We start from the raw sequence: 27390 nt of genomic DNA on the forward strand, positions 1-27390 counted from the left end.
CGAGTGGGCTAACACAAGGTAATGGGTGCAAATACCAAATGTGGCGCAAAGCAGCACTGCGCACACAGTTTCACTCTCGTTTTCCTGCAAATCTATACATTGTGTTGCATTATTGCCACTGATTATTGATCAGATCCGATTTGTCACTGTTTGCACTACTTTTTGATTCAACCTCCTTCGGTTATCACACGGAAATAAATAATTAGTTTTATTCAACCGCCAGAACAACAAGTGTTCTGTTTGCTTTCTAATGTTTACACTTGAGTTTGCACCTGGCTGGAGAGGATTAGCTGGGGCCTGCAACTCCAGGCCACTACACACACATTTTTATTTTTATTGCAAGGGGTGCACTGGGGGGACGGAGTCTTAGGATCCGGACGCGACGTACCTGTGCGAAACCGTTAACGCTGCGCTGTCCGTGTTGCCCGCTTTGCTCTCGAAATCGAACTCGACGGTGTTGGTGGTGTTGATGTTGCCGTGGCCGCTGTTGCTGCTGGCCGTGATGTTGCTATTGGTGGATTTGTTGCCGTGGTTGATTGGTGAACTGGCTTGCCCCTCCGAACATGTTGCGGCAACATGTTGCTGGCCGCTGGGGGCCTTCTTCTCGGCTTTTGTTTTGCTTGTCTTTTCGTGTTTTGCCTTCAAAACAGTGTCCTCCTCGGGTGGTGTCCTTACGCGAGGTTGTGGGAGTCCGAGTGGGAGCGGCGGCTGTGGCTGTGGCTGTGGCTGGGTGGCCAAATCGCTCTCAACAGATTGATTCAAGGGTTGTTGCTCAGTTTCGGCCTCTGCCTCAATGGTATTCCCTTCCGGTCTGTCCGCGCTGCCTGACGCCTTTTCCTGTTCTGCCTTTTGCTCTGAGCCCTGCTCTTGGTCCTTTTCTTGGTCCGTCTCCTGACCCTTTTTCTGCTCCTTCTCCTGCTCCCGCTCCTGTTCGACAACGACAACATCCTCGATGGAATGCGCCATTTCGACGTCCTTGCGGTTCCCTCCATTGACAGCAGCAACAGCGGCTGCCATGTCCACTGGCGCCTGATGTGTTGTCGCATTGCAGGATGCTCCCTATAAAATAGAAAATATCATTTAATTAAAATCTCATTCATCTTCATTTTCGCCCGATGCAGTTCTCCTTCCCTTCCTTGGACTCCCATCAATTTAATTTTGTTGGAACGTTGTTGTCGAATGCTGTGTATGAGTAATATGAAAGGACAGCCACCCCCGCGTGATATCCTTTTTTTTAATACTCTACTGACACATATTTTTCCCATCAGCTTCTATTGTCCTCCCAGACGAATTCCGAACAAAATTGAATGGAAAATGAAATGATAAACGGGGCGATTGGGGTTAATAGGTGGAATAACAGAAGTTAAATAAAAGGAAAACTACTTATCGATAAATATCGATTTGAAGCTTAAAACCTCTAAGTACTTCTCCTTCAAAACTAAGTACTTCTAAGTAAGAAGTCTAAAAAGTCTAAGTACTTCTCCTTCAAAACTCACCTTTTTAGAAGATAAACCACTGCCATTGTCGGAGGGCAGGATACCCCCGGCGGAATCTTCGCTCCGGGCATCATAAAACACATCGCTGTCCTCCAGTTCCGGAGCACTCATATCCGGAGGATCTGGTTTAGAAAGTTCCACAACCGTTTTTGTTCCCGATTCGTTGGACTCGCTTTCAACGCTCCGCGACTTAGTGTCATCCCGGAATCCCTCCATATTGGCCTTTAACTCCTGAAGATCGGAGTACGTCGCCGGCGAGGGCGGCGGAGGTGCCGGAATATCCTTTCTTCTCAAACAGGGGCCTGGCGCATTCTGGTGGGACTTGGATCCACCTGATCGATGGTGTCTCTTAACTTGACTTGGCGGAGGCTGTTCCTCGGAAACGGAAACACTATTGTCAGCAGACTTTGACGAATTTTTTGGACTCTGGGGCTGACTGTGTTCAGTGGTAATCCTCTCCGGAACTACTGTCCGATTTTGTCTCTTGGGAATGGTTCCTGTGGATGAGGCCACCAGGCGATCCAAGGAGGGATACTCCCTCCGACCAGTGGGTTGAGTTTTCCGTTTGCTTGGCGTGGGATCTCCTGTTGAAATTTAATATTTATTATTTAACGATCAAATATTGGAGCAAAGCTTCACTTACGTGGAGCACAGGATGTGCTTGGAGTTGGTTGTGCTTGCAAACTGGTTCTGGGGGCCGGAGTGGGCTTCATCCCTGCCAGAGGACGCCCTCGACTTAGAGGGAGTGTAGTCACCACGGGCTCCGGATGACTGGGTTCTTGGGAAGCAGCCCGCTTGGGACTCGACTTGGTGTTACTGTTTTCAGCCAAGCCAACGCTCCTGGGATTCCTTCTGGACGACTCCAGGCTGTTGTTTCTCTGCATCTCTGACTGATAAATACTGCGCTTGACATCGTTTACATGTTTGAAGAAGTCCTGGGCGTATTTGTTTTGTTTCAGATCCAGCGGAGCTTGGTAAGGCTGCTCCATCTGGGGCGGAGGTGTATTGCCCTTGGATTCCATCTGGGGCTCTTCCTGACCACTGGAGGGCAGTGTTCCGGCTTTGGTTTTGCGCGGAATGCCGCTACTTCCTCCGCGAGCTATCGATCCATAGACTTCATCAAAATCGGAGCTAAAGTAATTCGAGGAGCAGTCACAGTTGCGACACTCGTAGCGACAATTATCAGAGTAGCTGCATTTTTCGGGAGCAGTATTGGCTGTGGCCATATGACCATTTCCACCTCCCCCTCCTACTCCTGCGGTTGTGCTCATGCCCATTCCCATTCCAATGACTCCATCCAGGCTACATCGCCGACAGTCGTAGCCGAATCTACTGTCGGAGCTTCCAAAGTACCGACGCTGTCCGGAGTTGGAGTACACGGAGAATAGGCTGGAGTCACTGACCCTCCCGCCGCCGTGTCTCCGGTGCGGATGCCGGGCATAGCGCTGCGAGTTGTCGCTGCTCCGGAGAGAGAACTCGCTGAGTATCGAAGCCTTCGAGTCGCTCTTGTACATCTGCGGCGGATCGTACGAATCCACAAGGATCTGTGATCCGCCGATGGGTCTGCTGGCGGCATACATCAGAGGGTGCAGCGGAGCAGCTCCTCCCACGGCGTAGTAGAGATCTCCGGTCGCCGGAGAGGCGAACACATTGGCCTCCAACCGCGCCATCGTGTTGTACTTATGGTAGGGTAGTGAGTCGCTAGAGGAGGAGGACTTGGTGTTTAGTCGCTGCAAGGATGCGGCTCCGGCAGAGGCAGTACCGGGTGCAGCTCCTCCGTTCTGGAAGGTCCCGAGGATATAATGTTGCTGCTGCTGCTGGGGTCTTCTTGGCGGAGTCGCAGCTCCAGTCACCTGGGCGAGCAACAAGCTTCCCCCTGCAGTTGCATAATGATTGGTGATTGGATTCCCTACCAGGGAGGGGTGATATGACCGTTGATTGGGCGGCAGGTGGGGCAGGTAATAGCCACCGTAGATCTGCTGCTGAAGATGTTGCTCACTAGGAGTTGTGGTGGTTGATGTGGAGGTGGTGGCCGAGGATTGCTGGAACTGAAGGATGGGGTTATAGTCGCCGGTTATGGCCACTGGGGTGGTCTCTATCTTGTACACGCCAGGGTTGTTGGGATTGTACGATTGGAACTCTAAGATGTGGGCAGCTGGTAGGGCCGATGCCCCAGCCGCAGGTCCTTGGCTCTCCTGGAGCTGCGGGTGCTGTTGCTGCTGGGGCTGCACCTGCATTATGAGCTTACTTCCTGCCAAGCAGAACTCGCAGTTGTCCTTGCTGCACTGTTCCATGCAGATTTCACACTCCTCACTGGCTGGCAGGTGGTTCTGTCCCTCCTTCTCCGGCAGGACAACATTGGTCTCTTTCGGGGTGTCCTTGAAGAAGATTTCCTCATAAATGTTTTCCTCGCTGCGAGACTGCAGCTTGGCTTCGTTGCGTCCCGGCTTGTCAATCTTTTTGGAGCTCTTGAGCCCCTCTTTCAGGAGGTAATAGTTAAAGCTTTTTATACCAATTTCGCCCCGGAGGAAGCGCTTTCCAATGGCCAACTTGGTGGCGGCATCCGCTTCCACGGGCAGTGTGGCAGCGGATTCCTGGGCTGAGCTACGGGTGGAGTAAACGTCATCCTCTGCTTGGCCGGCTTCGGGAGGAAGCTTCCGTCGCATATCCTGGCTTTGCTTACCCTCCGCCCTGGTGGCCAGGTGGCGACTGTTGTCGAGGCTAAGGTTACGCTTTTGCTTGGAGCTGCGTTTCGGAGCTGACTTCTTGTCCATGGAAATATCCAAGCTCCGCTCCAGACTGCGCACTCGACGGGTCATGCTGCTGGTGGCTTTCATTGGCTCCAGGGGTTCATTGTCGGAGCTGCTGGAATCGCAGTCATAGACTGCTCCTGGTCCGGCTCCAATTGCTCCACCTCCTGGTCCTCCACCAGCTCCCCCTGAGCCCTTAAGCTTGCCCTGCTTTCCAGTCACATATTGATGCAGCTCCTTGGCCAGCTGGTGCTTCGATCCACCGACGGACTTGTGATCCGGTTTCCCCGAAATACTACTTCTACGCATGGGATTCGCCAAGTGACTTATGTCCTCCGTGTATGCTGGGTCATCGTATATCCTTTCCCGCACAGTAGTGGCCGACCGGTCCTTCGTCTGTAAACATTCCGAAAGTATAAGCCTCCAAAGTTGAAACTCAAAATGTAAACTTTACGGCTCACCTTGACTTTGTTTTTCTTTCGGCTTCGGTGCGGTATCGTCACATCCGTCAACTTTAATAGCTTTGGTCTCAGGGGCCGCTTCGACCCCTTGCCTCGGTCATAGGTCAAGTCCAAATAGGTCTCGGTTGTCATCCTTTTTAGACTACGACGATAACGATGCTAATCGCCTGTGATTGATGGGCAAACTTTTACTTTCGGCAAACCCAACTGAATTAACGACGAAAGAACTATGGTGTGAAGGCATAATGAGCTCGAAAAGTAGTTATAGTTTGGCCATCTCATAAAAGTGGGTATTAATTAGCAAGGACTTTACTAACCCTATAAAATAAAACATAAAAGTACTCCTATCCATATTTAACACCTTCCCCTTATTAAAAATTATAGAAAATCCTTATCTTCAGCCATTTGCTAAGTCAATTGGTTTTAATCTGATTTTGGATTTAACATGCCCCCACACGCCCCACTCTCACCATAGTCATCTGCCCCAACTCGCATCACTTTATTCCGCATGAGTAATTAATCCCACTGACTTTTGGTGTCATCACTCTTTCAGCTTAAAGCTGGTTGTATTTTTAAACGTATTCCGCACACGCCTGCACGAGTGGACACTTCATTATGCGATACTTAAATTTTAAAGGGGCCTGTCAGAGAGCCATCCACTTCCGATTAATGGCTATGCTGGCTCTGGCTCTGGCTCTGGCTTCGTGCCTGTGCAGTATGCGGAGCATCGCCTCACTTTCAGCTTTAGGGTGTGGCTGTGAAGGATGCCACAAAGGGGCATCCTGCATTAATATGGGAATCCATCCACTTGACTAATTTCAGCCGTAGAGACGGAAAATGGAAAAGGAACAGACTCGGATGGGTGGGGCTGATGTGTTTCCCCAGTGGTGCAGTTAATGGCACACGCACCCGCTCGCAAAAAGAACACTTGAATCCCGGAGTCCCGACACTAAACTGCCACACAAATAATAAATACAAATTTATGCAGATTGCCAAGGTGCATCCTTAATAAGCCATTTTTCCCATATTTGGATACTAATCACACAATCAAAAACATATATACACATACTGTCATGCGTTTTGTAGTATCCGCGTATCCTCGAAGTGCCTATTGTGTGCAGTGGTGCTCCTCCATGCGAGGAGAGTGCGACACCCAAACGTTCCGTACGTTACGTCAAAACCAAACTGAATTTGTCCGCGCTCGCGATTCCAGCCAAGCAGCCCGTGGTACGGACCCAAGTCCTTCTTTCCCCTCACCTTCCCGCCAGGATGCTGGCCATCTTCTGACACATCCCAAGTCCCAAGTCCGGAGCGGAGAGCAGACACCGTGGCAAACAAATCCGGCGCCTGCGCATCTCTAAGCCACGTTTTGACATTTCCACGCCATCCGCAGCTATACCTCCATGCATTATCCCATGTGCACCGTGCACCTGAGACAGTCAGGAATCCGGGTTACGGATCAACCCAACTTGTTGAAGCCTAATCTGGTTAAAACTGATGAGCAATTTTGTATAGTTTGGATGAACTGTTTGGAAGCCGGGTGAATATATTTTAATAAATTCAGTCCCATTTTTTCTAAATATAGGTTTTTTAAAAAAAGATTTTCCATTTATGTTCCATAAAACTCATATACTAAAATAAATGTAAGAACTTTTTCAGAATGTATTTATTCTAAAAGAGAATTGGTAAGATAAAAAATTTGGATGTAGGAATCTTTTTTTTAAAAACTACCAAGTTTTATAATATTAATAAATAATATTTATATTTTGAAAATATTTATGCATGGCTGAAGAAAAGGTGCCTTCGATAAGGAGTAACGATTGATTATATCTGTTATACTATATTAGATTCTAAGCTCTTAGATTCTTAGATCTCATTCAGTCCTTAAAAAAAAACTTGTTTACAAGAGCCCAGCATCCTGAGAGCAGAACCATCTCTGCAACATTTGAAATAATATTGTGCTTCAGATTTTGACGAATGTTTGGAGAGGCTTCCCCTCGCTCAGTGCGCATGACCCACCTAGTGGTGTGGAGTGCGTAATTGTTGATTGTGGAAACTCTCGGACCCATAGTATATAGTAGAGGGGACTTTTTACACGACCTATGAGTCGGCCTTTATTTTGGCACGTGTTCACTCACACAGTGACAGATCCGAATATGCAACATGTTGCTGAGCTTGCGTGGTCCTGGTCCTGTGGGTTCTGATAGTCCTGTTTTCCTGGCTGAGCACTGTCGAGGTCCTGTATTTATATTGCATATTAGCAGCACATCTTTCAACGGCGACAATGACAGGGTGTTTATATGCTGCCGGATGGCGTTTATTAAATTGAAGGCAGACTGTCAGCAGTTTTAAAGGAACGAAGAAAATGTCCTTCCTGCGGGGCTGGCTCCTAATGCCATATGCGCCTTGTAAAATATTTAAATGAGTTACATAACAATGGCGTTACCAAAAAGACTAGCCGCTCGAATGGCTGGCTGCTCTGTCAGTCCAGAATTGGGATATTGGGAAGCGACTGCTTAAGTAACAAATGTGGGCAAAACGAGCACTGGGCCGGGGCTTTTGCATGTAACTCAAATCTGTCACTGTCACCGCCAGATATCGAGAGGAAGGGGCTTCCGCAAGAAAGGGGGCCGCAAGAGAGAGGCGGTGGCCAGGACTAAAATACATCAATCTACGAGGAAACAAGTAAACATGTGCGAAATGTGCAGCTTGCCAGTGCCATGATAATTGAGCTTGTTTCCCTCGCCAGCGACATGAGCCTCTGTCTGAACTCTCACATTTAACAATGCTCCATTTGGTTTAAAAACAGGACTCGTGTCTGGGTCTGGGGTGGGGGACAATAAATCATATCACGCTGGCAATTCCATATTGCTTTCAGCGTTTTTGAATATTATCTGATCCAAGACGATGGTTTTTAAATTGGAAGAGTGTTTAAATTTTCTTTTAAATCTTATTGTAACTTGTTGCCCCTTTCTTGGTATCCTTGGACCTGGGTTTGAGTCTTTAAAGAGTTTATAGTTGTGAACTGTTACAAGCACCTCTATGTGTTTGACAGCTTTAACTAAATTGGCTTTGGGCATGTACTTCCATAAGCTAGATGTCAGAGCCGCTCCAAAAATTAGAACACATAAATCGTAAACGACGTCGTCCCAATGTCCTGTCTGGAGAGGCTTCTCTCGACTGGATCAACGATATTCCATCACGTTCGTACATACTTCACTGGAATCGAAAGGCCGGGTCTCTTCTGGGCCGTCCTGCTTATCTGGGTCCTGTTGATTGTCATTACCTGCAAGTGCCAGTTGTCCCTGAGGCGCCGGCGACAACTCTCCAACGAAGTCAAGTTGCTACAGTTCGAGATCAGGAAGACCCTGAAGAGGGAGCAACTGGCTTTCAACTCCCTGAAGAGGCAATTGCGCGGGAGCATGGACGAGTGCGATAGCCAGTCATGTGAACAATGGGAAGCCCAGAGCAGGGACCTCTGCCAGATCATACACACCTTTTCGAGCCAATTGCACAAGCTGGAGGGTAAATTAGTGACTTTTGACCGTCAAATTCCCCGGATAAACTGAAACTTATCGTGTTAAGAAAATTCATTGTGTGTTTACGAAACTAATGTTTAATTAATTTCTTGATTTTTTGCAAAAAATGTATTGTCAGTTTTGAATTACTTGGGAAATTACTAACAAAATCGGATGAAAACCAAAAGTCACAGACGTATCAGGAGAACCACAACCTTTTTAATGCTTTATGAAGCCACGAGTCCAGCTCTTGACGATCGGCTGGGTCTTGCTCCTCCTTTCCAGCTCGTCCGCCTGCATCTGCTCGCTGAGCTTGCGCTGATTCTCCCGGAACTGTGATATTGGATCCTCGAACTGGTTGTAGTACTGCAGGACCTCGCGCACATCGTCGACCTCGCTGGTGCCCAGGACGCTCAGAAACGAGACCAGATCGTACAAAGTCGTATCATCGTCGTTGCCAGACCAACGCGGTATTGAGAAAGAGTTCTTGGGATGCATCTTAGTAGAGTTCCTATCCCAGTCCACCACCACTACCCGCTTCAGATCTCTATTTAGATTGTCCAGATTCTTGACATGATGTCCGCCCACAAAGTGGGTCGAGTCCCGAACCAGACGGTACATAATATACCCATTTGGATCGAGGGCATCCAGCAGGGGAAATACTGTGATGCCCTGCTCCGCCGTATATATCACGATCTCGAAGTACTTGGCGCACTCACGCAAAAACACATCCACACCGGGCCGTTTCTTGAAGCGCCAACCCGTCTCGTAGGTCCAATCGGGATGCATCAAGACATCCTTGATTTCAAGGACCAGCGTATACGGTGGCTGGACATACGGAGCCTGCAGGGGCTCCGGCAAAAGCTTCTGGCTGGATGGCTCCTGAATAAAGCGCTGGAAGTTATTAACCGACTTCCACGTTCGAGCCATATATTGTTCCGCCAATGGCAATTTGCTAAACTCGTCCAACACCTCGTTGCCCTTCTCATCCACCTTCGGCTTTCCAAAATGATATATAGCCCAAAACGAGAAAAGCAGACCACCAATGCTAAAAACGCCGAATCCGAGCTTCATCCGCTTCCAGGCTCGCTCCATTTCCTGAAGCTCCTCCTCTTCCTCGCGACGGCGGCGCTCTCGGCTCTCCTTGTCATTGGGTTCCTCCGAGGTCTGGGGAAAGAGCTTCGAGAGGATCTGCGTTGAAGTCTTCTCATAGGTGGAGTAGTGTCGTCTGTTAGCCATGTACACCATGTTGGGTATACTCCGATTGTGCAGAATTAACCCGAAACATAAATTTGGTTGCCTTATTGTCGGATCCTCCATTATACTGGGATGATCGCCCGATTTTAAGCAAACTCTTTCGCGATCCGCATCCCGATCACGATCCGTCACAGTGAGGACCATGGTGCGCCACAAGCCCAAGGTCAGAGTCCGGGATGTGTCGATGAGCTTGCGACCAATCCGCGGGCATCCATAAAATAGCCGCCCTATGGCTGTGGCTGTCATTGGCAGTTTTTACTTTCCAGATGATACGATCTGATCTGATCCTTTGGGATTGCTTCTGCCTTCCCTTTCTTCCAGTCCCGTCCTGTCCCGCTTTTAATGTCCTCTCTCGATCGACTCAACAATTAGAATAGGAAAGATTCAGTTTTCGTCAAGAATTAGCCACTATAGAATTTGACATTTTTGAATTGACCAACCGAGGGAGAGGTAATTTTATATTTTGTATGTGGGAGAGACCTTTTGTAATGAAGTTTGGTTCGCAGATTACTTTTATTAGGATTACTTTTCCACGAGTAAATCTGATATATACATCGGTAAGTGACTTGAACCCAAAGTCCCAAGCTTCTATCTACAATAAAGTAGGGTAATTTTCGATAGTTCAGTTATATGGCAGCTAAAGGATATATTCCCCTATATGGGGATAAAGGACCCCATCACTCATAGTGATGGCTATATCTTTTCCAATTCTCATCCGATTCTCAAACGGAGTACCTTAAACGATTTTTGGATCGATTCTCCACCATTCTGCATCAAAATCCTGAGACGAAATATTTTTTAGATTTTTTGTCCATTTTTCGTGATGGTATCCCTTAAAAATGGGGTTTTCCCCTATATGGCCCACAGTTTTCGTCCATTTTTCGTGATGGGATCCCTTGAAAATGGGGTTTTCCCCTATATGGCCCACAGTGATGGCTATATCTTTCCCAATTCTCATCCGATTCTCAAGAGGAGTATCTTAAACGATTTCTGGATCGATTCTCCACCATTCTGCATCAAAATCCTGAGATGAAATATTTTTTAGATTTTTCGTCCATTTTTCGTGATGGGATCCCTTGAAAATGGGGTTTTCCCCTATATGGCCCACAGTGATGGCTATATCTTTCCCAATTCTCATCCGATTCTCAAGAGGAGTATCTTAAACGATTTCTGGATCGATTCTCCACCATTCTGCTCAAAATCCTGAGATGAAATATTTTTTAGATTTTTCGTCCATTTTTCGTGATGGGATCCCTTGAAAATGGGGTTTTCCCCTATATGGGCCACAGTGATGGCTATATCTTTCCCAATTCTCATCCGATTCTTAAGCGGAGTATCTTAAACGATTTCTGGATCGATTCTCCACCATTCTGCATCAAAATCCTGAGATGAAATATTTTTTTCATTTTTTGTCCATTTTTCGCGATGAAATCCCTTGAAAATGGGGTTTTCCCCTATATGGCCCACAGTGATGGCTATATCTTTCCCAATTCTCATCCGATTCTCAAGCGGAATACCTTAAACGGTTTCTGGATCGATTCTCCACCATTCTGCATCAAAATCCTGAGATGAAATATTTTTTAGATTTTTCGTCCATTTTTCGTGATGGGATCCCTTGAAAATGGGGTTTTCCCCTATATGGGCCACAGTGATGGCTATATCTTTCCCAATTCTCATCCGATTCTCAAGCGGAATACCTTAAACGGTTTCTGGATCGATTCTCCACCATTCTGCATCAAAATCCTGAGAAAAAATATTTTTTTAATTTTTTGTCCATTTCTCGTGATGGGATCACTTGAAAGTGGAGTTTTCCCCTATATGGCCCACAGTTATGGCTATATTTTTCCCAATTCTTATCCGATTCTCAAGCGGAGTATCTTAAACGATTTCTGGATCGATTCTCCACCATTCTGCATCAAAAGCCTACTACAAAATATATCAAACCGCCAAGTTTCAAACGTGGCAATACTTCGAAACTTGATATCGATAAATCTCGTGCTGACGCCAGCCCAATTTTCTGGCAGCCCTATGGATCCTAGTGCTGCCACTTAGCATTAAATTAAGAGCTTTTCGACCAACAAGAGTTAAAAAACTCCTAAAATATACAACAAAAAAACAATTATTTTCGAGTTTAAGGAAAAATCCATATCACGATATAAAGTATCATTTGTATAAAAAGTATATCGATACATGGATATTAACAACAACCCTATCAAATTCCTTAGAACTGTGACACTGGAAATAACGATACGGCTGATAAAACTCTTTTTAGAAAAATAAGTAGGTAGCTAGAAAATTAACTTTCATAGCATACAATTTAAGCAGCACGTAAGGAATAGTTTTCGGAGTGAATGCCTGGGCCTTCGGAATTTACTATCTAAATAGAGTAAAGTTATTTTTACCGGCAGGGAAGGCTTCGCAGCAGGGAGACCCTGAAAACGATGGCGCCACCACGCAGCAGCTTTAATCGAGGATTTGGCGGGGGCGGTGGAGGAGGTGAGTGGATTGGACTGCTGTTTTAAATCCAAAATATCTGGATCTATATGGTCTAACCATTTTTCAGTGCATTCAGGCCGCGTAGATAGACGTGACAGACGCGGCAGTCCCCGACGCAGAAACGGAGGCGGAGGATTCAATCGTGGTGGAGGAGGTGGTGGCGGGGGAGGAGGAGGTTTTAATGATAATTTTTCGGGTAAGAATACAACCAAAAAATTATTATACGTGAAATTACTTTATATATATTGTCATTTAGACCTACGTGGCGTCAACTGGACAGAGGTAAGGTTGACTCCCTTCGAGAAACAGTTTTATCGGGAGCATCCAACCACCCGAAATCGTTCTGCCCAGGATGTGGAAGCGTATAGAGGCCAACACCAGATAACTGTTCGTGGCCAGGCGCCTAATCCTGTCCAGAATTTCGACGAAGTCTGCCTACCCGACTACTGCATGAACGAGATTCGCCGACAACGCTACACGGAACCCACGCCCATCCAGGCCCAGGCCTGGCCGATAGCCATGTCTGGCCACAACATGGTGGGTATAGCCAAGACAGGTTCCGGAAAGACCCTAGCCTTCATCCTGCCCGCCATTCTGCACATCAACGGCCAGCAGCCGTTGCAGCGTGGTGACGGTCCAATCGCCCTAGTCTTGGCCCCCACTCGAGAACTGGCCCAGCAGATCCAGTCGGTGGCCAATGACTTTGGCTCGAGTGCCTATGTGAGGAATACGTGTATCTTTGGTGGGGCACCGCGCTCAAGGCAGGCCAATGATCTGGAACGTGGAGTGCAGATTGTGATTGCTACGCCAGGACGATTGTTGGACTTTTTACAAGGCGGGGCAACAAATCTGAAGAGGTGCACGTACTTGGTCCTGGACGAAGCCGATCGCATGTTGGACATGGGCTTTGAGCAGCAAATACGGAAAATCCTGGGACAGATTCGCCCAGACCGCCAGATTCTAATGTGGAGTGCCACGTGGCCCAAGGAAGTACGCAAACTTGCCGAGGATTTTCTGGGCAACTACATACAGGTGGGCAGGCTGATATTAAAGACTGATCGAGTATAAAAATTTGTGTTCTTTTAGATAAATATCGGTTCTTTGGAGCTATCAGCCAACCACAATATCCGCCAGTTTGTTGAGGTATGTGCCGAGCATGAAAAAGGAGGCAAGCTGAAGGATCTTTTGTCCCATATCTATGACCAGTCCAATGCGCCGGGAAAAATTATTATATTTGTGGCCACCAAGAAGAAGGTCGACGAACTGGCGCGCTTCATCAACGCCTTTGGTGTTGGAGTGGGCTCCATTCACGGGGACAAATCCCAAATGGACCGGGACAGTGTTCTAAATGATTTCCGGAACGGGAGACACAATATTTTAGTGGCCACCGATGTAGCCGCTCGTGGACTCGACGTCGATGGCATCAAGTATGTCATTAATTTTGATTTTCCGCAGTCCTCGGAGGACTATGTGCATCGCATTGGGCGTACAGGTCGACAGCACTCGACAGGTACGTCGTATGCCTTCTTCACGCGCAAGAATGCCAAATGTGCCCGGGCGCTGATAGAAATTCTGCGCGAGGCCAATCAGAATGTGAATCCGGAACTGGAGAGCTTGGCCCGCGATGCTGGAGGGGGCAGAGATCGCAATCGAGGTGGCAGAGGTTCCAATAGAATGGGCAATCAAGGAGGTGGTGGAAGATTCAATAGCGGAGGCGGCGGTGCCGGTAGGTCAGGTGGATTCAACAACTTCAATTCCACGCCAGGAAGATTTGGTGGAGGTGGAGGAAGTGGCAGTAGTGGTTTCGGCTCTAGGTCTACTGGATTTAATAACATCAACAATAGCTCCCAAGGTGGAGGCAGAAGTTACAATTCAGAATCGTTTTCAAACCACAGAGGAGGGGGCGGCGGAGGATTCGCAGGATCATCGAATGCCTCGTTCGGCGGCGGTCCTGGTAACTTGTCTTCCAATAACCAACGTTAACTTGATCTGAGGACTAATCCATATCCAATACGTTCCATCACATTTGCCCAATCTGCATAACAAGGGACTAATCTTTTGTTTAAAAGCTAAGTGACTGAAGCTTCCATCAAATCAAATTTCATTTTTGTTCAAAACCATTAATTTTTGTTCCATCTAATTTTTAAGAAGTTTTCGAATAAAACAATGCATAATCTCTAAAAGATATAAATGAAAAACCATGTTTTGAATGTTTTTACAAAAATATATGACTAAATTCTATAAAACCGTTTATAAAATTATTTCTATTAATTTGTTTTGATTGTGTGGGTGTGTTTTTCTTAAGGCTTAGACTCAAACGTTGGACGAGAGACGGCGAGACCCTGCCAAAAAGAAGGATTATTATACGGATTTGTGACTCAAATAATGGATAGTACCTTTCTCCTTCTGTTTCCTCTCTTTTTGGTTGCGATTGGAGCCGTTGTTGTGCTTTCTTTCGCCAGAGTTTCCTGCCGGCTTGCACTTCTTGTTGACCTTTCGCACGGCATCGCAGCTCTGGTCACTGGCCTGTCCACCGTTGGCCTCCGTCTGAAGCTTATCCTCCCTGGTCATTTGGCCGTTGTTGCATGGCGACCAGGTTCCCTTCTCGTATCGGCAGCCTAAACAAAATAATGATTTCGAGTAAAATGTTTGCCATTCTATTGTTTCGGGCTGGGGGCTACAGGAAATGCGGCATTTTGCGCAAAAGGCCAACTTAATTGAGAGCATTAATGGGGGAGGAGGTCGTTGTTCAAGCATTGCCGCTGGAACCCATTCTTTTCGCCTCTAATTGGAGGGCCTATGCTGCTGCCAAAAGGCTTTAAGGACTGCGGCTAAAGATGCCATTCGATTTACAGACATGGCGCGTAAATAGGTCAACGAGAAATTGAGCTGAAACTGAAATTGAAATCGGAACGGGCAACAGCAAATGCCTTTGGGCCTAATTAGACGTTATAATGAGTTGGCTTAAATGAATCAAAATGTGTTTAAAGGCGTAGGAGATGATTATAGAGAAATTGTGGAAATTGGGAACTGATGGGAATGTTATGCTTTTAGAAAAGTCCACCTTAGAACTGCCATAATGCTCTTTCAATAGTATTGTAGCTTTATTTTGGACCACTAAATGTTAAACAAAGCCCACACTCAAACTCAGCTGTACTCAACCCACCTTTCTTGCACTTTTTCTGAATTGTCCTGGTGGGAAGACAGTTCTGCTCCCCCTTCTTCAACGACAACACCCTGGTGCGCATATTGGTTTTGGCATCGCACTCCGACCAGGCGCTCTTGGCATACCGACAAGAGGATGCTGCAATGAATATGTTCTAATATGTTTTTAAAATACCCCTAATTTAATACCCTACCGTTCTCGGGGTTCTTTCCAGCGGCTCCTGCTTTCTTGCCGGGTCTGTGGTGTCCGTGCTGTTGCTTCTGCTGGGCATCTCCTTGACGATGTTGCTTCTCGGAGTTCTTGTTGTGTCCTTGCTTGTGCTTTGGCTGAGCAGGCTGGGCGTTGTCCGCGTTCGACTGGGGCTTTCTGTTGCCTGACTTGTGACCCCCACCCGTTTGAAGATGATCCTCGGACTTGTTCAGTTTTCGGTTCTTCCTGCCTCGATGCGTCTCCGATGCTGAGCCTGCCACAGATGCGGGTTCCTCCTCCAGAGCTCCTCGGGCCGCTCGCAGGTGCATAATGTTACCCGATTGGGTCTTCATTACCAGGCGAACACCATCACCGGTTACTTCTTTACCTTGAATGGTCCCGGGAATCTGAGCCAGCATTACTAGCAGCGCCAGCTGAACAAAGGTGGTCACTTTCAGTATGAGATTCATGGCTTAATGGTGATTTCTGAAAAGTATTTCAATTGCCATCATTGTATTTTAGGTACCATTTTATTTTAGGTATTTTAGGTGGCTAAAGAACCAGGGGGCTCGATAGAGGGATGTATAAAATAGATTTATAAATCAAACATATCATACATATATGTAAATAATAAAAAATAATCTATTTTCAGCATATTTAAACCTTCCTCCATCTTTCCATTCTTCTCTTAACAATTCATATGTAAGAATTAGCGTTATCGATTACATTTTCATGTGACGCCTTTAAAGGACCCCCAGACTCAACCCTTTTCCCAATAAATGTATTCAATCCAAAAATAAATCAACAAAAATTTCCTATTAGCAAAAATGTTCTTTCGGCAGTTTGTCATAACCCATAAACGAACGGATATGGATACGGAGCACGGAATACGGGAGTCGAAGTCATGACCACTTCAGAATCCAATCGATAGCGTCCGAGATTACTTCTGTAAGTGTATGTGTGTGCAATTAGCATGTGTGTGTATGTGGACGCTCCAGCAGCATATAAGCCATAAATTGTCCGTCCCTTTGGGGGCCAAAAAAATAATAAAATCGCATCGCAGGCAGTTTGGTTCGAGTAACCGACACATGACCCCTTTGGCAGCCGACTCGAGCGACTGTTGTTATTGTTAGATTGGTTTCTGTGTATTCAAGCACCTTGTTTGTTTCAAAATCGCACGACCCATTCTCTTCTAGGTTCTCGTTTCTCCCTTTATCTGATTTCGGAATGACGTTATTTCTTGAAAAGGCACGATCTAGTAACCAAACACATTTCCAGCCAAACATCCAATGCCATCAGCCTCAGTTTTAACTCGATACTATAAGAGTAAACATTAAATTTAAGAATATTCCAAACATCAGAATATCTCGCTCCGAAACTCACATCAAAGAAACCAATTCTGACCAAACTTCCTCTGTAGTGGACGATATTTCTTATAAAGCGAGCGACATGAGCATCTCTGGCAGCACCTCCGAACAGGACTTAGGTATTACCCATGACTCGGATTCCTGGAATAACCAGACCGAAAGCAAACCATACTCCGCGTACTGATCCCGATTTCGCAACAAAAAGCAGTAGTCTGACTGCTATAAAACTGACAACTGTCCTGGTCTGGGAGTAGTGGATGATACCCTATAACAAGGAAACCTACTTCCCCAGGAAACACTGGGAAGGTTCACTACACCCTGTCTCCCAAAAAATCACGGCACATACTCGTAAAGCTCTTTTTCTCCTATAGGCAGAAAAGAGGGCCTCCAGCACCAAGCAGGATATAATGACCCACCAAGTCCCTTTGATAAAAGACCCACCATGTACATTAGACCTTCTGCGGAGTATAGCTCCATAGAGTTCGGGTTTATTATTCCCTCAAGACATTAGTTCGATCATTCGAGTCCCGACGACTACCATTTGTGGTAATCTGTGGTAAACTGCACTGGACAGGAAGCTTTATAAGATTAGCCTACTATACTATAAAATAAAATTAGCAGCCTGATTTGATGACATAAATTCCACCACAAAATCAAACACATGTAAGCCCATAATGGTTTAAAAAACACGGAAATCTCAGCCAAACAAAATATGGTAACACATCTGGTCAACATGTGGACAAGAAATGTCTGTACAGCATTAGCAAATGGAAAATGCACTTGAGTTTCTGAATTAAATTTGGACCAGGCAACCGCCTACCTCCAGCCTGCATTCGCTATCCGTTTGGGGTTACTCTTATATGGTAGTTTTCACTCGACGCGATTCTCTGCAGGATTGCGGGATTGGGGTGGTGTCGAATGCTGCGCGCGCACTAATCGCATAAAATAAGGCACAAGATAAAACTCACTCAAGTCTCCAGAGATGTGGGGAGAGGAGGCGGCGCGAGGCGGTTTGGGTTTCGGTTTCAGGTGCAAGTTGCAAGTTACTTTTTTTTTGGTTACCACAAAGCACAAAGGAACACCTTGAGCAAATCGTTTTCCTAAGACTGAGGCGGCTTGCGATCGTCACGCTCGTTCGGAGCAGACTGAGTAGGCGAAATGCCTTTGAACGCAACCGGGCTCCAAATGCGCTCGAAATTCCGCTCACCCGAGAGATACGTTGGGAGGAAGTGAGGGCGAGCGAGCGGCGGAGAGATTCAAGATACATATGTGCACAGAGAGAAAAGTCTGGACACCACCTCAGCGGGCTATGTGCCGGCTAAAGGAGTGTTGATTTTTGCCAAGACCACGGAGTATCTTAGTGCGTAGCTCGCTCTCCCAGATAAAAAGCATGCTTTGCATATTTTTTAGTAAATATCTCGGGATGGTGGAAAGCAAGTTGTTTTCTCTTTGCTTAGCTATCGCCCCATGGTTCACTGACAGTGTATGACTTTTCCAGAGCCCTTAAATAGAGTCGATTTTAAAAATAAATATAAACAGGCGTCTTATCAGCGAGGAAAATAGAAAATACAAGCATTCCCATGATGATTGATGGGGCGGGAAGAGTGCATTACGGCTCCGGCTGCGGCAACGGGGGATGCCGTGCGGAGACGAGAGCCTCCTTTTAGACTAATTAATCTCAGGCAATGGCCATAAATATGTACACACAATCAATAAATGTGCCTCGCAGCACTGCCTATATCACTGATAAGATAAGCCTCTGATTTATCTGGGTGCATTCTCAGCTACACCCCATACTCGTTCTGTATGTGTGTACTTTTACGGAATGTAAACAATGACCACGCATTGTGTAACCAGAGTAAAGTCGCCGAGTTCTTCGGGTTTTACAATTATGTATATCAAAATACAAGTAGATACAGCACTAAACATGTTTGAGCACACCGGGGTATCGGCGAGAGCAGAGATTCCAGGTCTCAGCTCCATTTCGCTTCCTCCATGCTGCGAGTGCTCAATACAAAACAAGTTTTGAGTGATTTCTCGGCGAGTGAGATGTTATTTCGGAAAATAAACAGCCAGGCCCGTAAATAAATGCATGCTGGCCAAAATGGATTTCAAAAGGGACTCGGTGGAATGCGGAGTACGCGCCTAAAGACTGGCCGATACCCAGTACTCGCGCCCCCGAGATATTGCGTCTTGAACTATATTGCGTCTTCTGTTCCAAAACTATCGGCAAGAACTTTTCAAAGGCCGAAAACTATTTAATAAAAGCCTGTTGTCCTTTTCAACCTGTATCTGAGCCCATCTACCTTCTGCATGATAACAATAAGTTTGAACTGCCGGATCCATTGCGATGCTCCATATATGTGTATGTAGGTATGTATATCCGGACAGGCACATCCGCCTCTTACCCGAAAACTATACGGTTCTTATCGCCTTTTCCGCCACTGCAACGACGGATTCAATTTTTCATCTCACGGAACCTGATGTGCGCATGGTCGTTTGTTTCTATGGACAACAATGAAGAGAACGAACTTAAAGACCAGCACAACAAACAAGCCGAAAGATGCTTTAGCAATCCAGCAAATTTAGGCGATTTAATGATATAAATCGGATATAAATCGGATTTAAATCCATCTAAAATAATAGACAATTTCGTAACAACCATCAAACAAAATAAACCTCTTGAAGGGAGTGAAACTCCAGTGACGAAGCAGCATGCAACGCCCAAAGTATCTGATATCTTTTAGTACATATGGAATATATATACCCTATATAGTAGCCTACGAGTGCTGCTTATAACTTACTTGGACGACCGTCAGTACTATCTTTAAAACTCACCCTTGGGAACCCTTCAAAAATGATTGAACGGTTTATTCCGTAATATTTGTATTTATTAAAGTTCAGTTACTTTTTGTTTTTGTTTTCTTATGTTGTATGCGTCTGCATGTATACGTACGTAAACAAATTTCACATAATTTTTTATTTTTTAGTTTTTTTCTTGGGAAAAAGTGGTTGTGTATTTGCTCCTCTCGTCCTTGTGGAATAAAAACCCCTAGGTTTTTGTGGATTTGCATGCTGTGAGCGAGCTTTTCTGTTTATGTTTCTGTTTCTGTTTTTGTTTCATTTCTGCTGTAAGTTAGTAAGGGGGTATGTTGTAAAACTGCTTACAGGCAAATACATTAAGTCGTAGTTAACGTTCTAAGTTTATATGTTTTTATTAAAAAGGTAAACCATATCTTGGAAATGGTACAACTTTGGATCAAAATATGTACGAGTATGTATGTATGTATGTCTGCCGGTATTTCGACTTGTGTGTTTTAAATTTTTTTGTGGTTTTTGTTTCTTTTTTTTGGCGAAGATGGAATCAAAACTTCCAGTGAGAATGAGTTGTAAACTACTTTAAAATGCCAATCGCCTACAATGCAGCAAGGATACGGGCGAAGGATCGCCAATCCTGCCTCATTCATACATACATTATAGTAGGGTTTTATATTTTTGTTTTTTTACAATATTTACACTAAGTGTTTTTGGTTTTTAATTGTTTATTATCTGCGAATGACAAACTTTTTACCGGTTTTCTTTGATTTCATTATTTAATTTCCGTTGTTGGTTTTCTTTTCGCAATATATAGCATCGTTCTGCTTTTTCTTGAGATCAGAATCGGAAGCTGATATTTGCCAAAAAATTGTACACCAATAATCTGATTAAATGTTTTGTTTTAGATTTACGGTTAATATTATTTCAAAATTCAATTGAAGAACAACTCTGCTAAGTTTTTGTGACAAGTCTCGGGTTGCGGTTTAAAATGTCAGACTGCTTCGTTTTATCATAATTTTTTAAGGGAATTACTTTAATTTATTTATGCTTTCTGTATGTATTTTGTTGTCTTTGGAGTAAACTAAATTATTTTAGGGTATTTTATGTATGTATGGTATTGTATGAATATATCTTTTATTTGCATTGCATAAATATGTTTTTAATTTCGCAAAAGTTACTATTATGTTTTACAATTGAACGTACTGCTGTTTATATTAAGTGTATCGTTTGCTTGGAAACCAAACTACAACATTTAATCAATATGTGCATTTAATTAAAATGCTTTACGGGTATACATAGCAGACAGTTAATGTCGTTACGATTTATCTGTTTATAAATATATTAAAAAATCAGTATAACTTAAATCGTTTGCAAGGCTGCAAACCAACACGGGGCATTTAAAATTAAATAGGTTACGAAATCACTTAAACGCGTCCTTTGCGAGCGGCTGCATTTAAGTTGGAGGAAAAAGTTACAAAAATGTCATTTAATATTTTTAAATAGTAGCTTTTTTTTATTTTTTTATTATTAAACCGAGCTGTTAGACTCACCTTTGTCCTTGTTCTTGCGCTGCTCTTTGGCACTCTTATCCTTGGACTTTCCGGGCTTGCAGTTCTTCTTGATTACTCGCGTTGCTTCGCAGGAAGGATCACTGCTCGTCTTTAGCTTGTCGGCCCGGGTCATCTGCCCAGTGGCGCACTCCGACCAGGAACCCTTCTCATACCGGCAAGCTGTAGATATTAGGAATATTTTAAAACCGGAAATAGAGCAAAAGATGAAAATATAAAATCGCAATAATTACCTTTTTTACATTTCTTCTGAATAGTACGCGTTTGGTCGCATGCTGGATCTCCCTTCTTCAGTGTCAATGTCCTGGATCGCGTATTGGTCTTTGTGTCACACTCGGTCCAAGGATTCTTGCCATATCGACAGGACAGGCCTTTAAAAAGATATGAAAATAAATCAACTTAATGTTTTATTAATGTTAAGCAACAAAAGGGAAATTTCTACAACTATATATTTTTTACGTACTATTTTTACTAAAAATTAAATCTTATTAAAGTTTTACTTTCAAGGTTTTTATTTACATATTTAGGTAAGCTGTTTTCAATCCAAAATAAAGTCAATAAATCTTCCGTTCTATGTTATGTTTTAAGAGAGATATACCTAAGAAACTGAAAGATTTCCGATAACTTACCATCACTCTTGGTGCCACGTTCGTTTCGGATTAAGACCTCATGATCGTCCTCCTCCCACACCTCCCCCTGGATGGCTGTGGTGGGCTGGGTCTGCTCCGCCACCGGAAGTGCCAGAGGGGTTTCTTGGCCCTCCGTTGTGGCCAGGACTGTGCTACACAACACCCCCGACCATGTCAGGAACGCTGCCAGCAAAATCGCGTTATAATTATGTCTCATGGTGTGACTCTGACTTGGATGCTGCGGAAAAAAAATTGAAGTGCGGGGGTGAAAATCCCATACTTTAGTGGGGAAAAAAGGTAGAGACTTTTACGTGGCAGTAAAGGATAGCGGAAAAAGTGTATGTATTAGGGTTATAGTCATCCGAAAATAATTGGTATATAATCATAGACTCAAATTTTCGGAGGAGAAAAATAAAACGACGCAATTGCCCTGCCCGCCTCGTATTTCAAGATACATCCACCGATTCCAAGGGAGCCATGAAGCATCTTTGAAGTATGCTCCCATTTTAATTATATATGTATGTATATATTTCGAATACCACAATTTTATTCAATTTAATCACAATCTTTCGTATTTTGAGCTTTTCATTTTGAGCAGACATTTTCGTTTTCAGAACCAATTTTTATTTATATATTTTTTGGACACAATTCCAATTTTTTCACACACAAAGTGAAGGACTAACCGTTAGATATACACACAAAACAACTCCAGAACGACTCTGATTTTGTATCCAACTGCTCTCGATGCGCGACTCTTCGAAACTGAATGGGAAGATATAAGGACAGCAGCATAAAAGGCCACGGCATGTATAATATCCTGCAGGATTCTATGCTCGTCAAAGGAGCAGCCAGCCCTTTCTCTCGTGGCTCGTGGCTCGTGCGAGAGAGGGTGCGCGCAGCAATTCCTGGGCTTTTATCAATGAGCTGCTGCGCATGTTTCTGCATATAAATATTTTACATTCTATTTTTAACGCGAATGCTGTGATGGCCAAGTAGCTTTTTGGCTCTGTCTCTGGCTCCTGTCCTGATAATAAATGTCCTGCAAGCTGCCGGCGCTCAACCAAAGGCTCATAATTTATTTCACAGATATTCCCCCCCCCCCCCCAAAAAAATTTTATCATGACTCATTTAGGGGAAGTCAGACTTGGTTGCACCGTACCTGGGTTGGGCTGCCTCAATGTTTATTCAATCACCAATGTCCTTGTACGTGTGCAATCAGTGTCCTGGCAGCCAAACCTTTAACTCAATTGAGCAAGGCGGACTCACAATGGCATTATGCCAGCCCCACCCATGCCAATTGTGGTCGCAAAGTCAATGCACCGTTCCCATCCATATACACTTATGTATATATAAATGTATATAAAGAAAATTGGAAAAGCATTGCGTCCATATGTAGGAGCTAGGTATCAGCATTTCATCAAGTTTACGCCTCATAAACACTGAGTAATCTTGACCAGCATGGATTGGATTCACCCTTACAGCGAGCCATCAATCACCTGTTGTTGTAAATAGCCAGACTATGTGCCTTTTTCCAATTCAAGGGAAATGGTACTTTAAGGGAAACGCCAGGCCCGTTGGCAAATTGGCGACAAATGAAGCGGAAAAGGACACAACAGGACGAGCAGCCTTCGGCCAGCTTAATTGCACAGCGACGCGTCGTAACCAACATCATCCCGGGGTCAGTATGTAGGCGTTATTGAGTCCAACAGCTGTCATAAAATTTAATAATGCAAATGTAATTAAGTCACCTGACCCGACCAGGCTCGACCCGACCCAAACCAACATGCCCCAGCCAGGCGTCACCTGGCGGCCAGGATGGAAACCGGTAACCGCACCTTTAACCAGGAAGTTGATGACGTTGCCAGGAGTTTTCTCGGCCAGAAACCCCTCTAATGACTACATCTTGATTGACTTTGGTTGCTGGCATACGCGGGCCAAGTCTATAAAAATCAATAAGTGCCTCACTGTATTACAGGGCCATAAGTTTCAAATTGCACCGCAACAGTCCCATTAGTCGCCATAAAAGAGTATGCTATTCACTTGACCCATATTATGTCCCAGAGTGATTTCCAGCGGCAATGTCTTTAAGTGGCAGCTGAAGCTGAATCTGGCGTGATGAAAAGAGTCCTTCAAATGGCATGGAGAACTTTAAAGAAAGCTGAACTTTCATAAAAACAAGCAAAAGTAATCAAATGGGTGGGGCCTCAGTATCCCATCCCATCGCATATTAAATGTCCATATACCCTTCTTAAAGTTAAAGCTATAAACTTTTTAAACTATGAACTTTATAAATTCCTTGCATTTATAATTCCTTGCAAATAACACGAAAAATTTTAAAAATATTATGTTTTAGAAATCTGTTGTGATCGGATGATGATTTGCACAAATATTGCTATAACAAAGAAGTAAACAAATTATTCAAATAGTCTCAGCACAAAAATATACTGAGGTTTAAATTTAAAAAATAAATCTCACATGCATTAGTATCTCCCAGAGCATAAGAAGGCCGACTTAAAACTAGAGAGTTGTTCCATTGTTTGGATGAGTCAGTTGAATCACAGAATTTCCTCCAAACACCGGTATTCATTTCTTAATCCAAAACAAAGCTGCCTCTTGGCGGTGACTCATTAAACAATCATATGAATGCTTGGGGAAATCTGCACATTTCAGTTCCGTACCTCGCACAGACCACTTGTCGCTTAAACTGGACCGACACCGACCCATTTATATTCCAACCAGTAAGTGAAAGACCAACGAACAAAGCCGGTATTCCGGCTGGTTGAGCAACCCCATTCATACCAAAATTCCGGGAGTATAAAATCCGGGAAACAAAAGCCCCCCCCAGACCATGCATGTAAAGTGGAGGTAAAGTTATCATTGATTCTTTGGCCGGTGCGATGGTTGTCATGACAACCCTCGCGTTCCCTCGAATTAGCATGCATCAGCGCTTAGGTCTCCCCCGAGTGGTTATCAGTTGTTGGATAGTCAGCCAGTGGCTCTGAACAATCTGTGACCGCGTGAGAAATACATAGCACATGTATATAAATTAAAGAAAAAAATCTCTTCATATAGCACGTTGTTTGTGCGTACTCCGGCTTAACGACAGCCCCTCCTTAGTCTGTTGAGGCTGATATGGTGCAACTCCTCTTTCAACAAGATGCTCGTTACGTATAATCCGACGAATAAGTGGTATTGGTTCCTCACGGTTTCGGTTATATGTTTGCTGCTCTGTGTTCTGGCTGTTGCCTCGATTCCGGTGATTGTCAGTAGTTCCGCATCCGCTTGTCGGGCCCTATCCACCTGTGATCCGTTTCTGCCAATTTGTGCCTCTTCTTTGAATGAACACCAGTTCTTCTACAGCCAATGTGAAATGCTGCGGGACATTTGTTTCACGGGAAAGGGTAAGCAACAATTTTTAACGAGCTAATTAAACAACTTGATTAACCTATATATTCTTTAGATTGGAAATCCGACTTTTTTAGTCATTGCAATGTTAGCAAGCTGTAGCCACAAGTCTGATCTTAGAGATAGCTAGTAAACCAGAGATTGTTTAAAATAATGACCAAAAATTGTAGGTTTAAAATATACAAACAGTTATAATAAAGCGCTTCTCAAGTCTTAAATGTATTTTTAATCAAAATGGGCCCTATTGGGCCAGCTCCGCAAGTTTCTTACGCCGGTACTCTTTCCTCGCTTCGTCCAGGAGCACGTTGTGCAGTAGATTCTTGTTTTGTGATTGATCCACTATCAACGAAGGGTATGGATTACCCCGGAGCTCCAAGACGGAATTTTTGTAGTATATACCAGGATAGGTCCTAGGAGCATTGAACATGCGAGTGTAGGAGACAGTGTAGTTCTCGTAACGAGGCACCAGCACCTTGAACAGCTTATGTACCAACTGTTTTTCCAGCAGCCAGTAATCCGCCATTTCCATGGTAGCATTGTGAGTGTCGCCGTGGCGTATGGCATTAGAAATAAGCTATACAACGGATTCAAAAAGGTTTGTAAAAAGATTATCCATTAAATAAACGAAATCTTCTTACCAATTCAGCATAGCCACGAGCTTCATCAGCGCGGTTATAGAAGAGCTCAATCCTCTCGTGCTTCACCAACGCAGTCACTGTTTTCCGCAGCTTCAGCAGACGTCCTTCCGGCCCATCAACGTTCTTCAAGTTCCGATGTCTGGGCCTAATTGCTATGCGCAGTTGGGACATAAGCTTTGAAACATCAGCTTGATTCATTTTAATGGAGTATTTAACAATTTACAACCAAAAGATATCACGTAATGCGCCGGGAAACAGCTGATGTCTCTCAAACGATAGAAATCATTATATATCGATAACCAATAAAAAAAAACGTTTTAAGCACTACACTTTTGAAAAGTTCCATTTTAAGTCTCTAAGGTGCGCCAGTCGCTAAAAAATAAACTTTATTAAATTCTTCATTTCACATTATGCATAAATTGTTTTTACTACAAAATATGTTATTAGAAAACATTCTTTATTCTTTAGCTCTAATGCAAAAAAGTTAAAAAAATGTCAGCACTCTTTCAGTACCCGCAGCGGAAATATGAAAATCCGCCATTTTTAATGATACGAGACCAGATCTGAATTTCACCTCAAAAAAGCTTACCGGCGTCCCTGGCGAAAAGTTGTTTATAGAAATCAACAAATTTTACTTTTAGAACTAGGCCACCAAGATGTCCAGTGACTGGTATTTGGAGCACGTAACTACGGCCGAAAAGATTTTCCTGCATACTGGGGATAATGTAATAGGTAGCAGTGCGCTTTGCCAGATTATTCTCTGCGCACCATTTAATAAAGTTGCTCGCAAACATGCCAACCTAATCATTGATGACGATCAAGTGATGTTAAAACCTTTGGTAAGTTCTGTTTTACTTTTTAGATTACTAAATCTTAAAACAAAAAAATGTTTTTTTTCCAATGCTCAGACGGAATTGAAAGAAATATTTATTGACGACACACGTGTAGAAAACACCATTGAGACCCCTGTAACAGAGGGATCCGTCATTACATTGGGGATCAAAACATCAGCCCTTGCTGTGCCTGGAAATCGAGCCGTCTTTACTCTGAAAAAAATGGGATCCTGTGTCGATGAAATATACCTCATATCGGATTCTGAAGAGCATTCCAATAATAAGCCACCACCTAGGCGCAGCCAGCGAGTTCGAAAGCCCCCGCTACGCTACCGAAGCCCAAAATTCTTGATCTCAAAAAGGAAGAGATAAGGATCAAGTATGAGAAATTAAACGAATTTATAGACTTAGGTTTCCATGAAGGGCCCTCCTCCTTCCTAGGAACCTCCTAGGAAGATACGAGGAATAATTATAAGAAATGTAACGAATTTATAGATTTAGTTATCCATGAAGTGCCTAACTCCTGGAGAGATGATGAATATTTATAAGAAATGTAATGAATTTATAGATTTAGATTTCATGAAACTGAAGCTTATATTTGGAATAATAATTTTTCTATCTTTATAATAATCAAGGATTCAGATGAGGATTCAGTTTAAGTGGAAGAAATTTATATATTTTGTTTTCCATAAAGTGCCTTCGATAAACTAATATTTGCATTAAGGGTGCCAATTTTTCTATCTTTATAATAACCAAATAAAAAATACTACCTCCAAAATAGGAAGCTCCAAGGAAGAGAC

The 27390-nt window shown here is 44.1% G+C and overlaps 8 protein-coding genes across 14 annotated transcripts in view; 2 read left to right on the forward strand and 6 right to left on the reverse strand.

The window, feature by feature from the left end:
• RhoGEF3 (Rho guanine nucleotide exchange factor 3) overlaps positions 1 to 1727 on the reverse strand; it is a 50494-nt gene extending 48767 nt beyond the window's left edge. Inside the window, exons 1-2 of the mRNA XM_043213307.2 lie at positions 1497 to 1727; positions 389 to 1059 (exon numbers count right to left, since the gene is read on the reverse strand). Of these exons, the coding sequence (XP_043069242.2) occupies positions 389 to 1059; positions 1497 to 1712 (887 nt within the window). The 5' untranslated portion in view covers positions 1713 to 1727. The remainder of the gene's footprint in view (positions 1 to 388; positions 1060 to 1496) is intronic.
• A 118-nt stretch (positions 1728 to 1845) lies between these two features.
• LOC108121481 (uncharacterized) lies at positions 1846 to 5928 on the reverse strand. The gene is made up of 5 exons (XM_070279378.1): positions 5777 to 5928; positions 4708 to 4874; positions 2140 to 4642; positions 1934 to 2080; positions 1846 to 1871 (listed from the first exon to the last, which is right to left on the reverse strand). Exons 2-5 carry the CDS (start codon positions 4837 to 4839, stop codon positions 1846 to 1848), a joined length of 2808 nt encoding a protein of 935 aa, XP_070135479.1. The 5' UTR covers positions 4840 to 4874; positions 5777 to 5928.
• A 2410-nt stretch (positions 5929 to 8338) lies between these two features.
• On the reverse strand, positions 8339 to 9991 carry ttm2 (tiny tim 2). Its single transcript, XM_017235573.3, has one exon. It carries the CDS (start codon positions 9726 to 9728, stop codon positions 8445 to 8447), a length of 1284 nt encoding a protein of 427 aa, XP_017091062.2. The 5' UTR covers positions 9729 to 9991; the 3' UTR covers positions 8339 to 8444.
• Positions 9992 to 11555: 1564 nt separating this feature from the next.
• Positions 11556 to 13999, forward strand: LOC108121500 (ATP-dependent RNA helicase p62-like). 6 transcript variants are annotated; one of them, XM_070279695.1, is made up of 5 exons: positions 11556 to 11766; positions 11891 to 11978; positions 12055 to 12174; positions 12235 to 13010; positions 13065 to 13999. In XM_070279695.1, exons 2-5 carry the CDS (start codon positions 11924 to 11926, stop codon positions 13959 to 13961), a joined length of 1848 nt encoding a protein of 615 aa, XP_070135796.1. In that variant the 5' UTR covers positions 11556 to 11766; positions 11891 to 11923; the 3' UTR covers positions 13962 to 13999. The 6 variants fall into 6 exon arrangements, with proteins under 6 accessions (XP_070135796.1, XP_070135795.1, XP_070135794.1 ...); XM_070279694.1 differs by having other exon boundaries at positions 11556 to 11762; positions 11875 to 11978; XM_070279693.1 differs by having other exon boundaries at positions 11556 to 11762.
• A 153-nt stretch (positions 14000 to 14152) lies between these two features.
• Positions 14153 to 17862, reverse strand: miple2 (midkine and pleiotrophin 2). Of its 2 annotated transcripts, XM_017235630.3 has the most exons (5): positions 17669 to 17856; positions 15338 to 15819; positions 15145 to 15282; positions 14375 to 14596; positions 14153 to 14320 (listed from the first exon to the last, which is right to left on the reverse strand). In XM_017235630.3, exons 2-5 carry the CDS (start codon positions 15801 to 15803, stop codon positions 14292 to 14294), a joined length of 855 nt encoding a protein of 284 aa, XP_017091119.2. In that variant the 5' UTR covers positions 15804 to 15819; positions 17669 to 17856; the 3' UTR covers positions 14153 to 14291. The 2 variants fall into 2 exon arrangements, with proteins under 2 accessions (XP_017091119.2, XP_017091120.2); XM_017235631.3 differs by lacking the exon at positions 15145 to 15282 and having other exon boundaries at positions 17669 to 17862.
• A 1707-nt stretch (positions 17863 to 19569) lies between these two features.
• miple1 (midkine and pleiotrophin 1) lies at positions 19570 to 22508 on the reverse strand. The gene is made up of 5 exons (XM_017235633.3): positions 22398 to 22508; positions 21715 to 21952; positions 21319 to 21456; positions 21068 to 21247; positions 19570 to 20964 (listed from the first exon to the last, which is right to left on the reverse strand). The coding sequence occupies exons 2-5, from the start codon at positions 21929 to 21931 to the stop codon at positions 20942 to 20944; spliced, it is 558 nt and encodes a 185-aa protein (XP_017091122.1). The 5' UTR covers positions 21932 to 21952; positions 22398 to 22508; the 3' UTR covers positions 19570 to 20941.
• A 1765-nt stretch (positions 22509 to 24273) lies between these two features.
• On the forward strand, positions 24274 to 25337 carry LOC108121504 (uncharacterized). Its single transcript, XM_070279762.1, has 3 exons — positions 24274 to 24579; positions 24787 to 25115; positions 25175 to 25337. The coding sequence occupies exons 2-3, from the start codon at positions 24872 to 24874 to the stop codon at positions 25219 to 25221; spliced, it is 291 nt and encodes a 96-aa protein (XP_070135863.1). The 5' UTR covers positions 24274 to 24579; positions 24787 to 24871; the 3' UTR covers positions 25222 to 25337.
• mRpL17 (mitochondrial ribosomal protein L17) lies at positions 25261 to 26033 on the reverse strand. Its single transcript, XM_017235634.3, has 2 exons — positions 25758 to 26033; positions 25261 to 25693 (listed from the first exon to the last, which is right to left on the reverse strand). Exons 1-2 carry the CDS (start codon positions 25953 to 25955, stop codon positions 25361 to 25363), a joined length of 531 nt encoding a protein of 176 aa, XP_017091123.1. The 5' UTR covers positions 25956 to 26033; the 3' UTR covers positions 25261 to 25360.
• Between the last annotated feature and the right edge of the window lie 1357 nt (positions 26034 to 27390).

Source organism: Drosophila bipectinata, chromosome 3L (assembly GCF_030179905.1).
Source record: "Drosophila bipectinata strain 14024-0381.07 chromosome 3L, DbipHiC1v2, whole genome shotgun sequence".
Lineage (NCBI taxonomy): Eukaryota > Metazoa > Arthropoda > Insecta > Diptera > Drosophilidae > Drosophila > Drosophila bipectinata.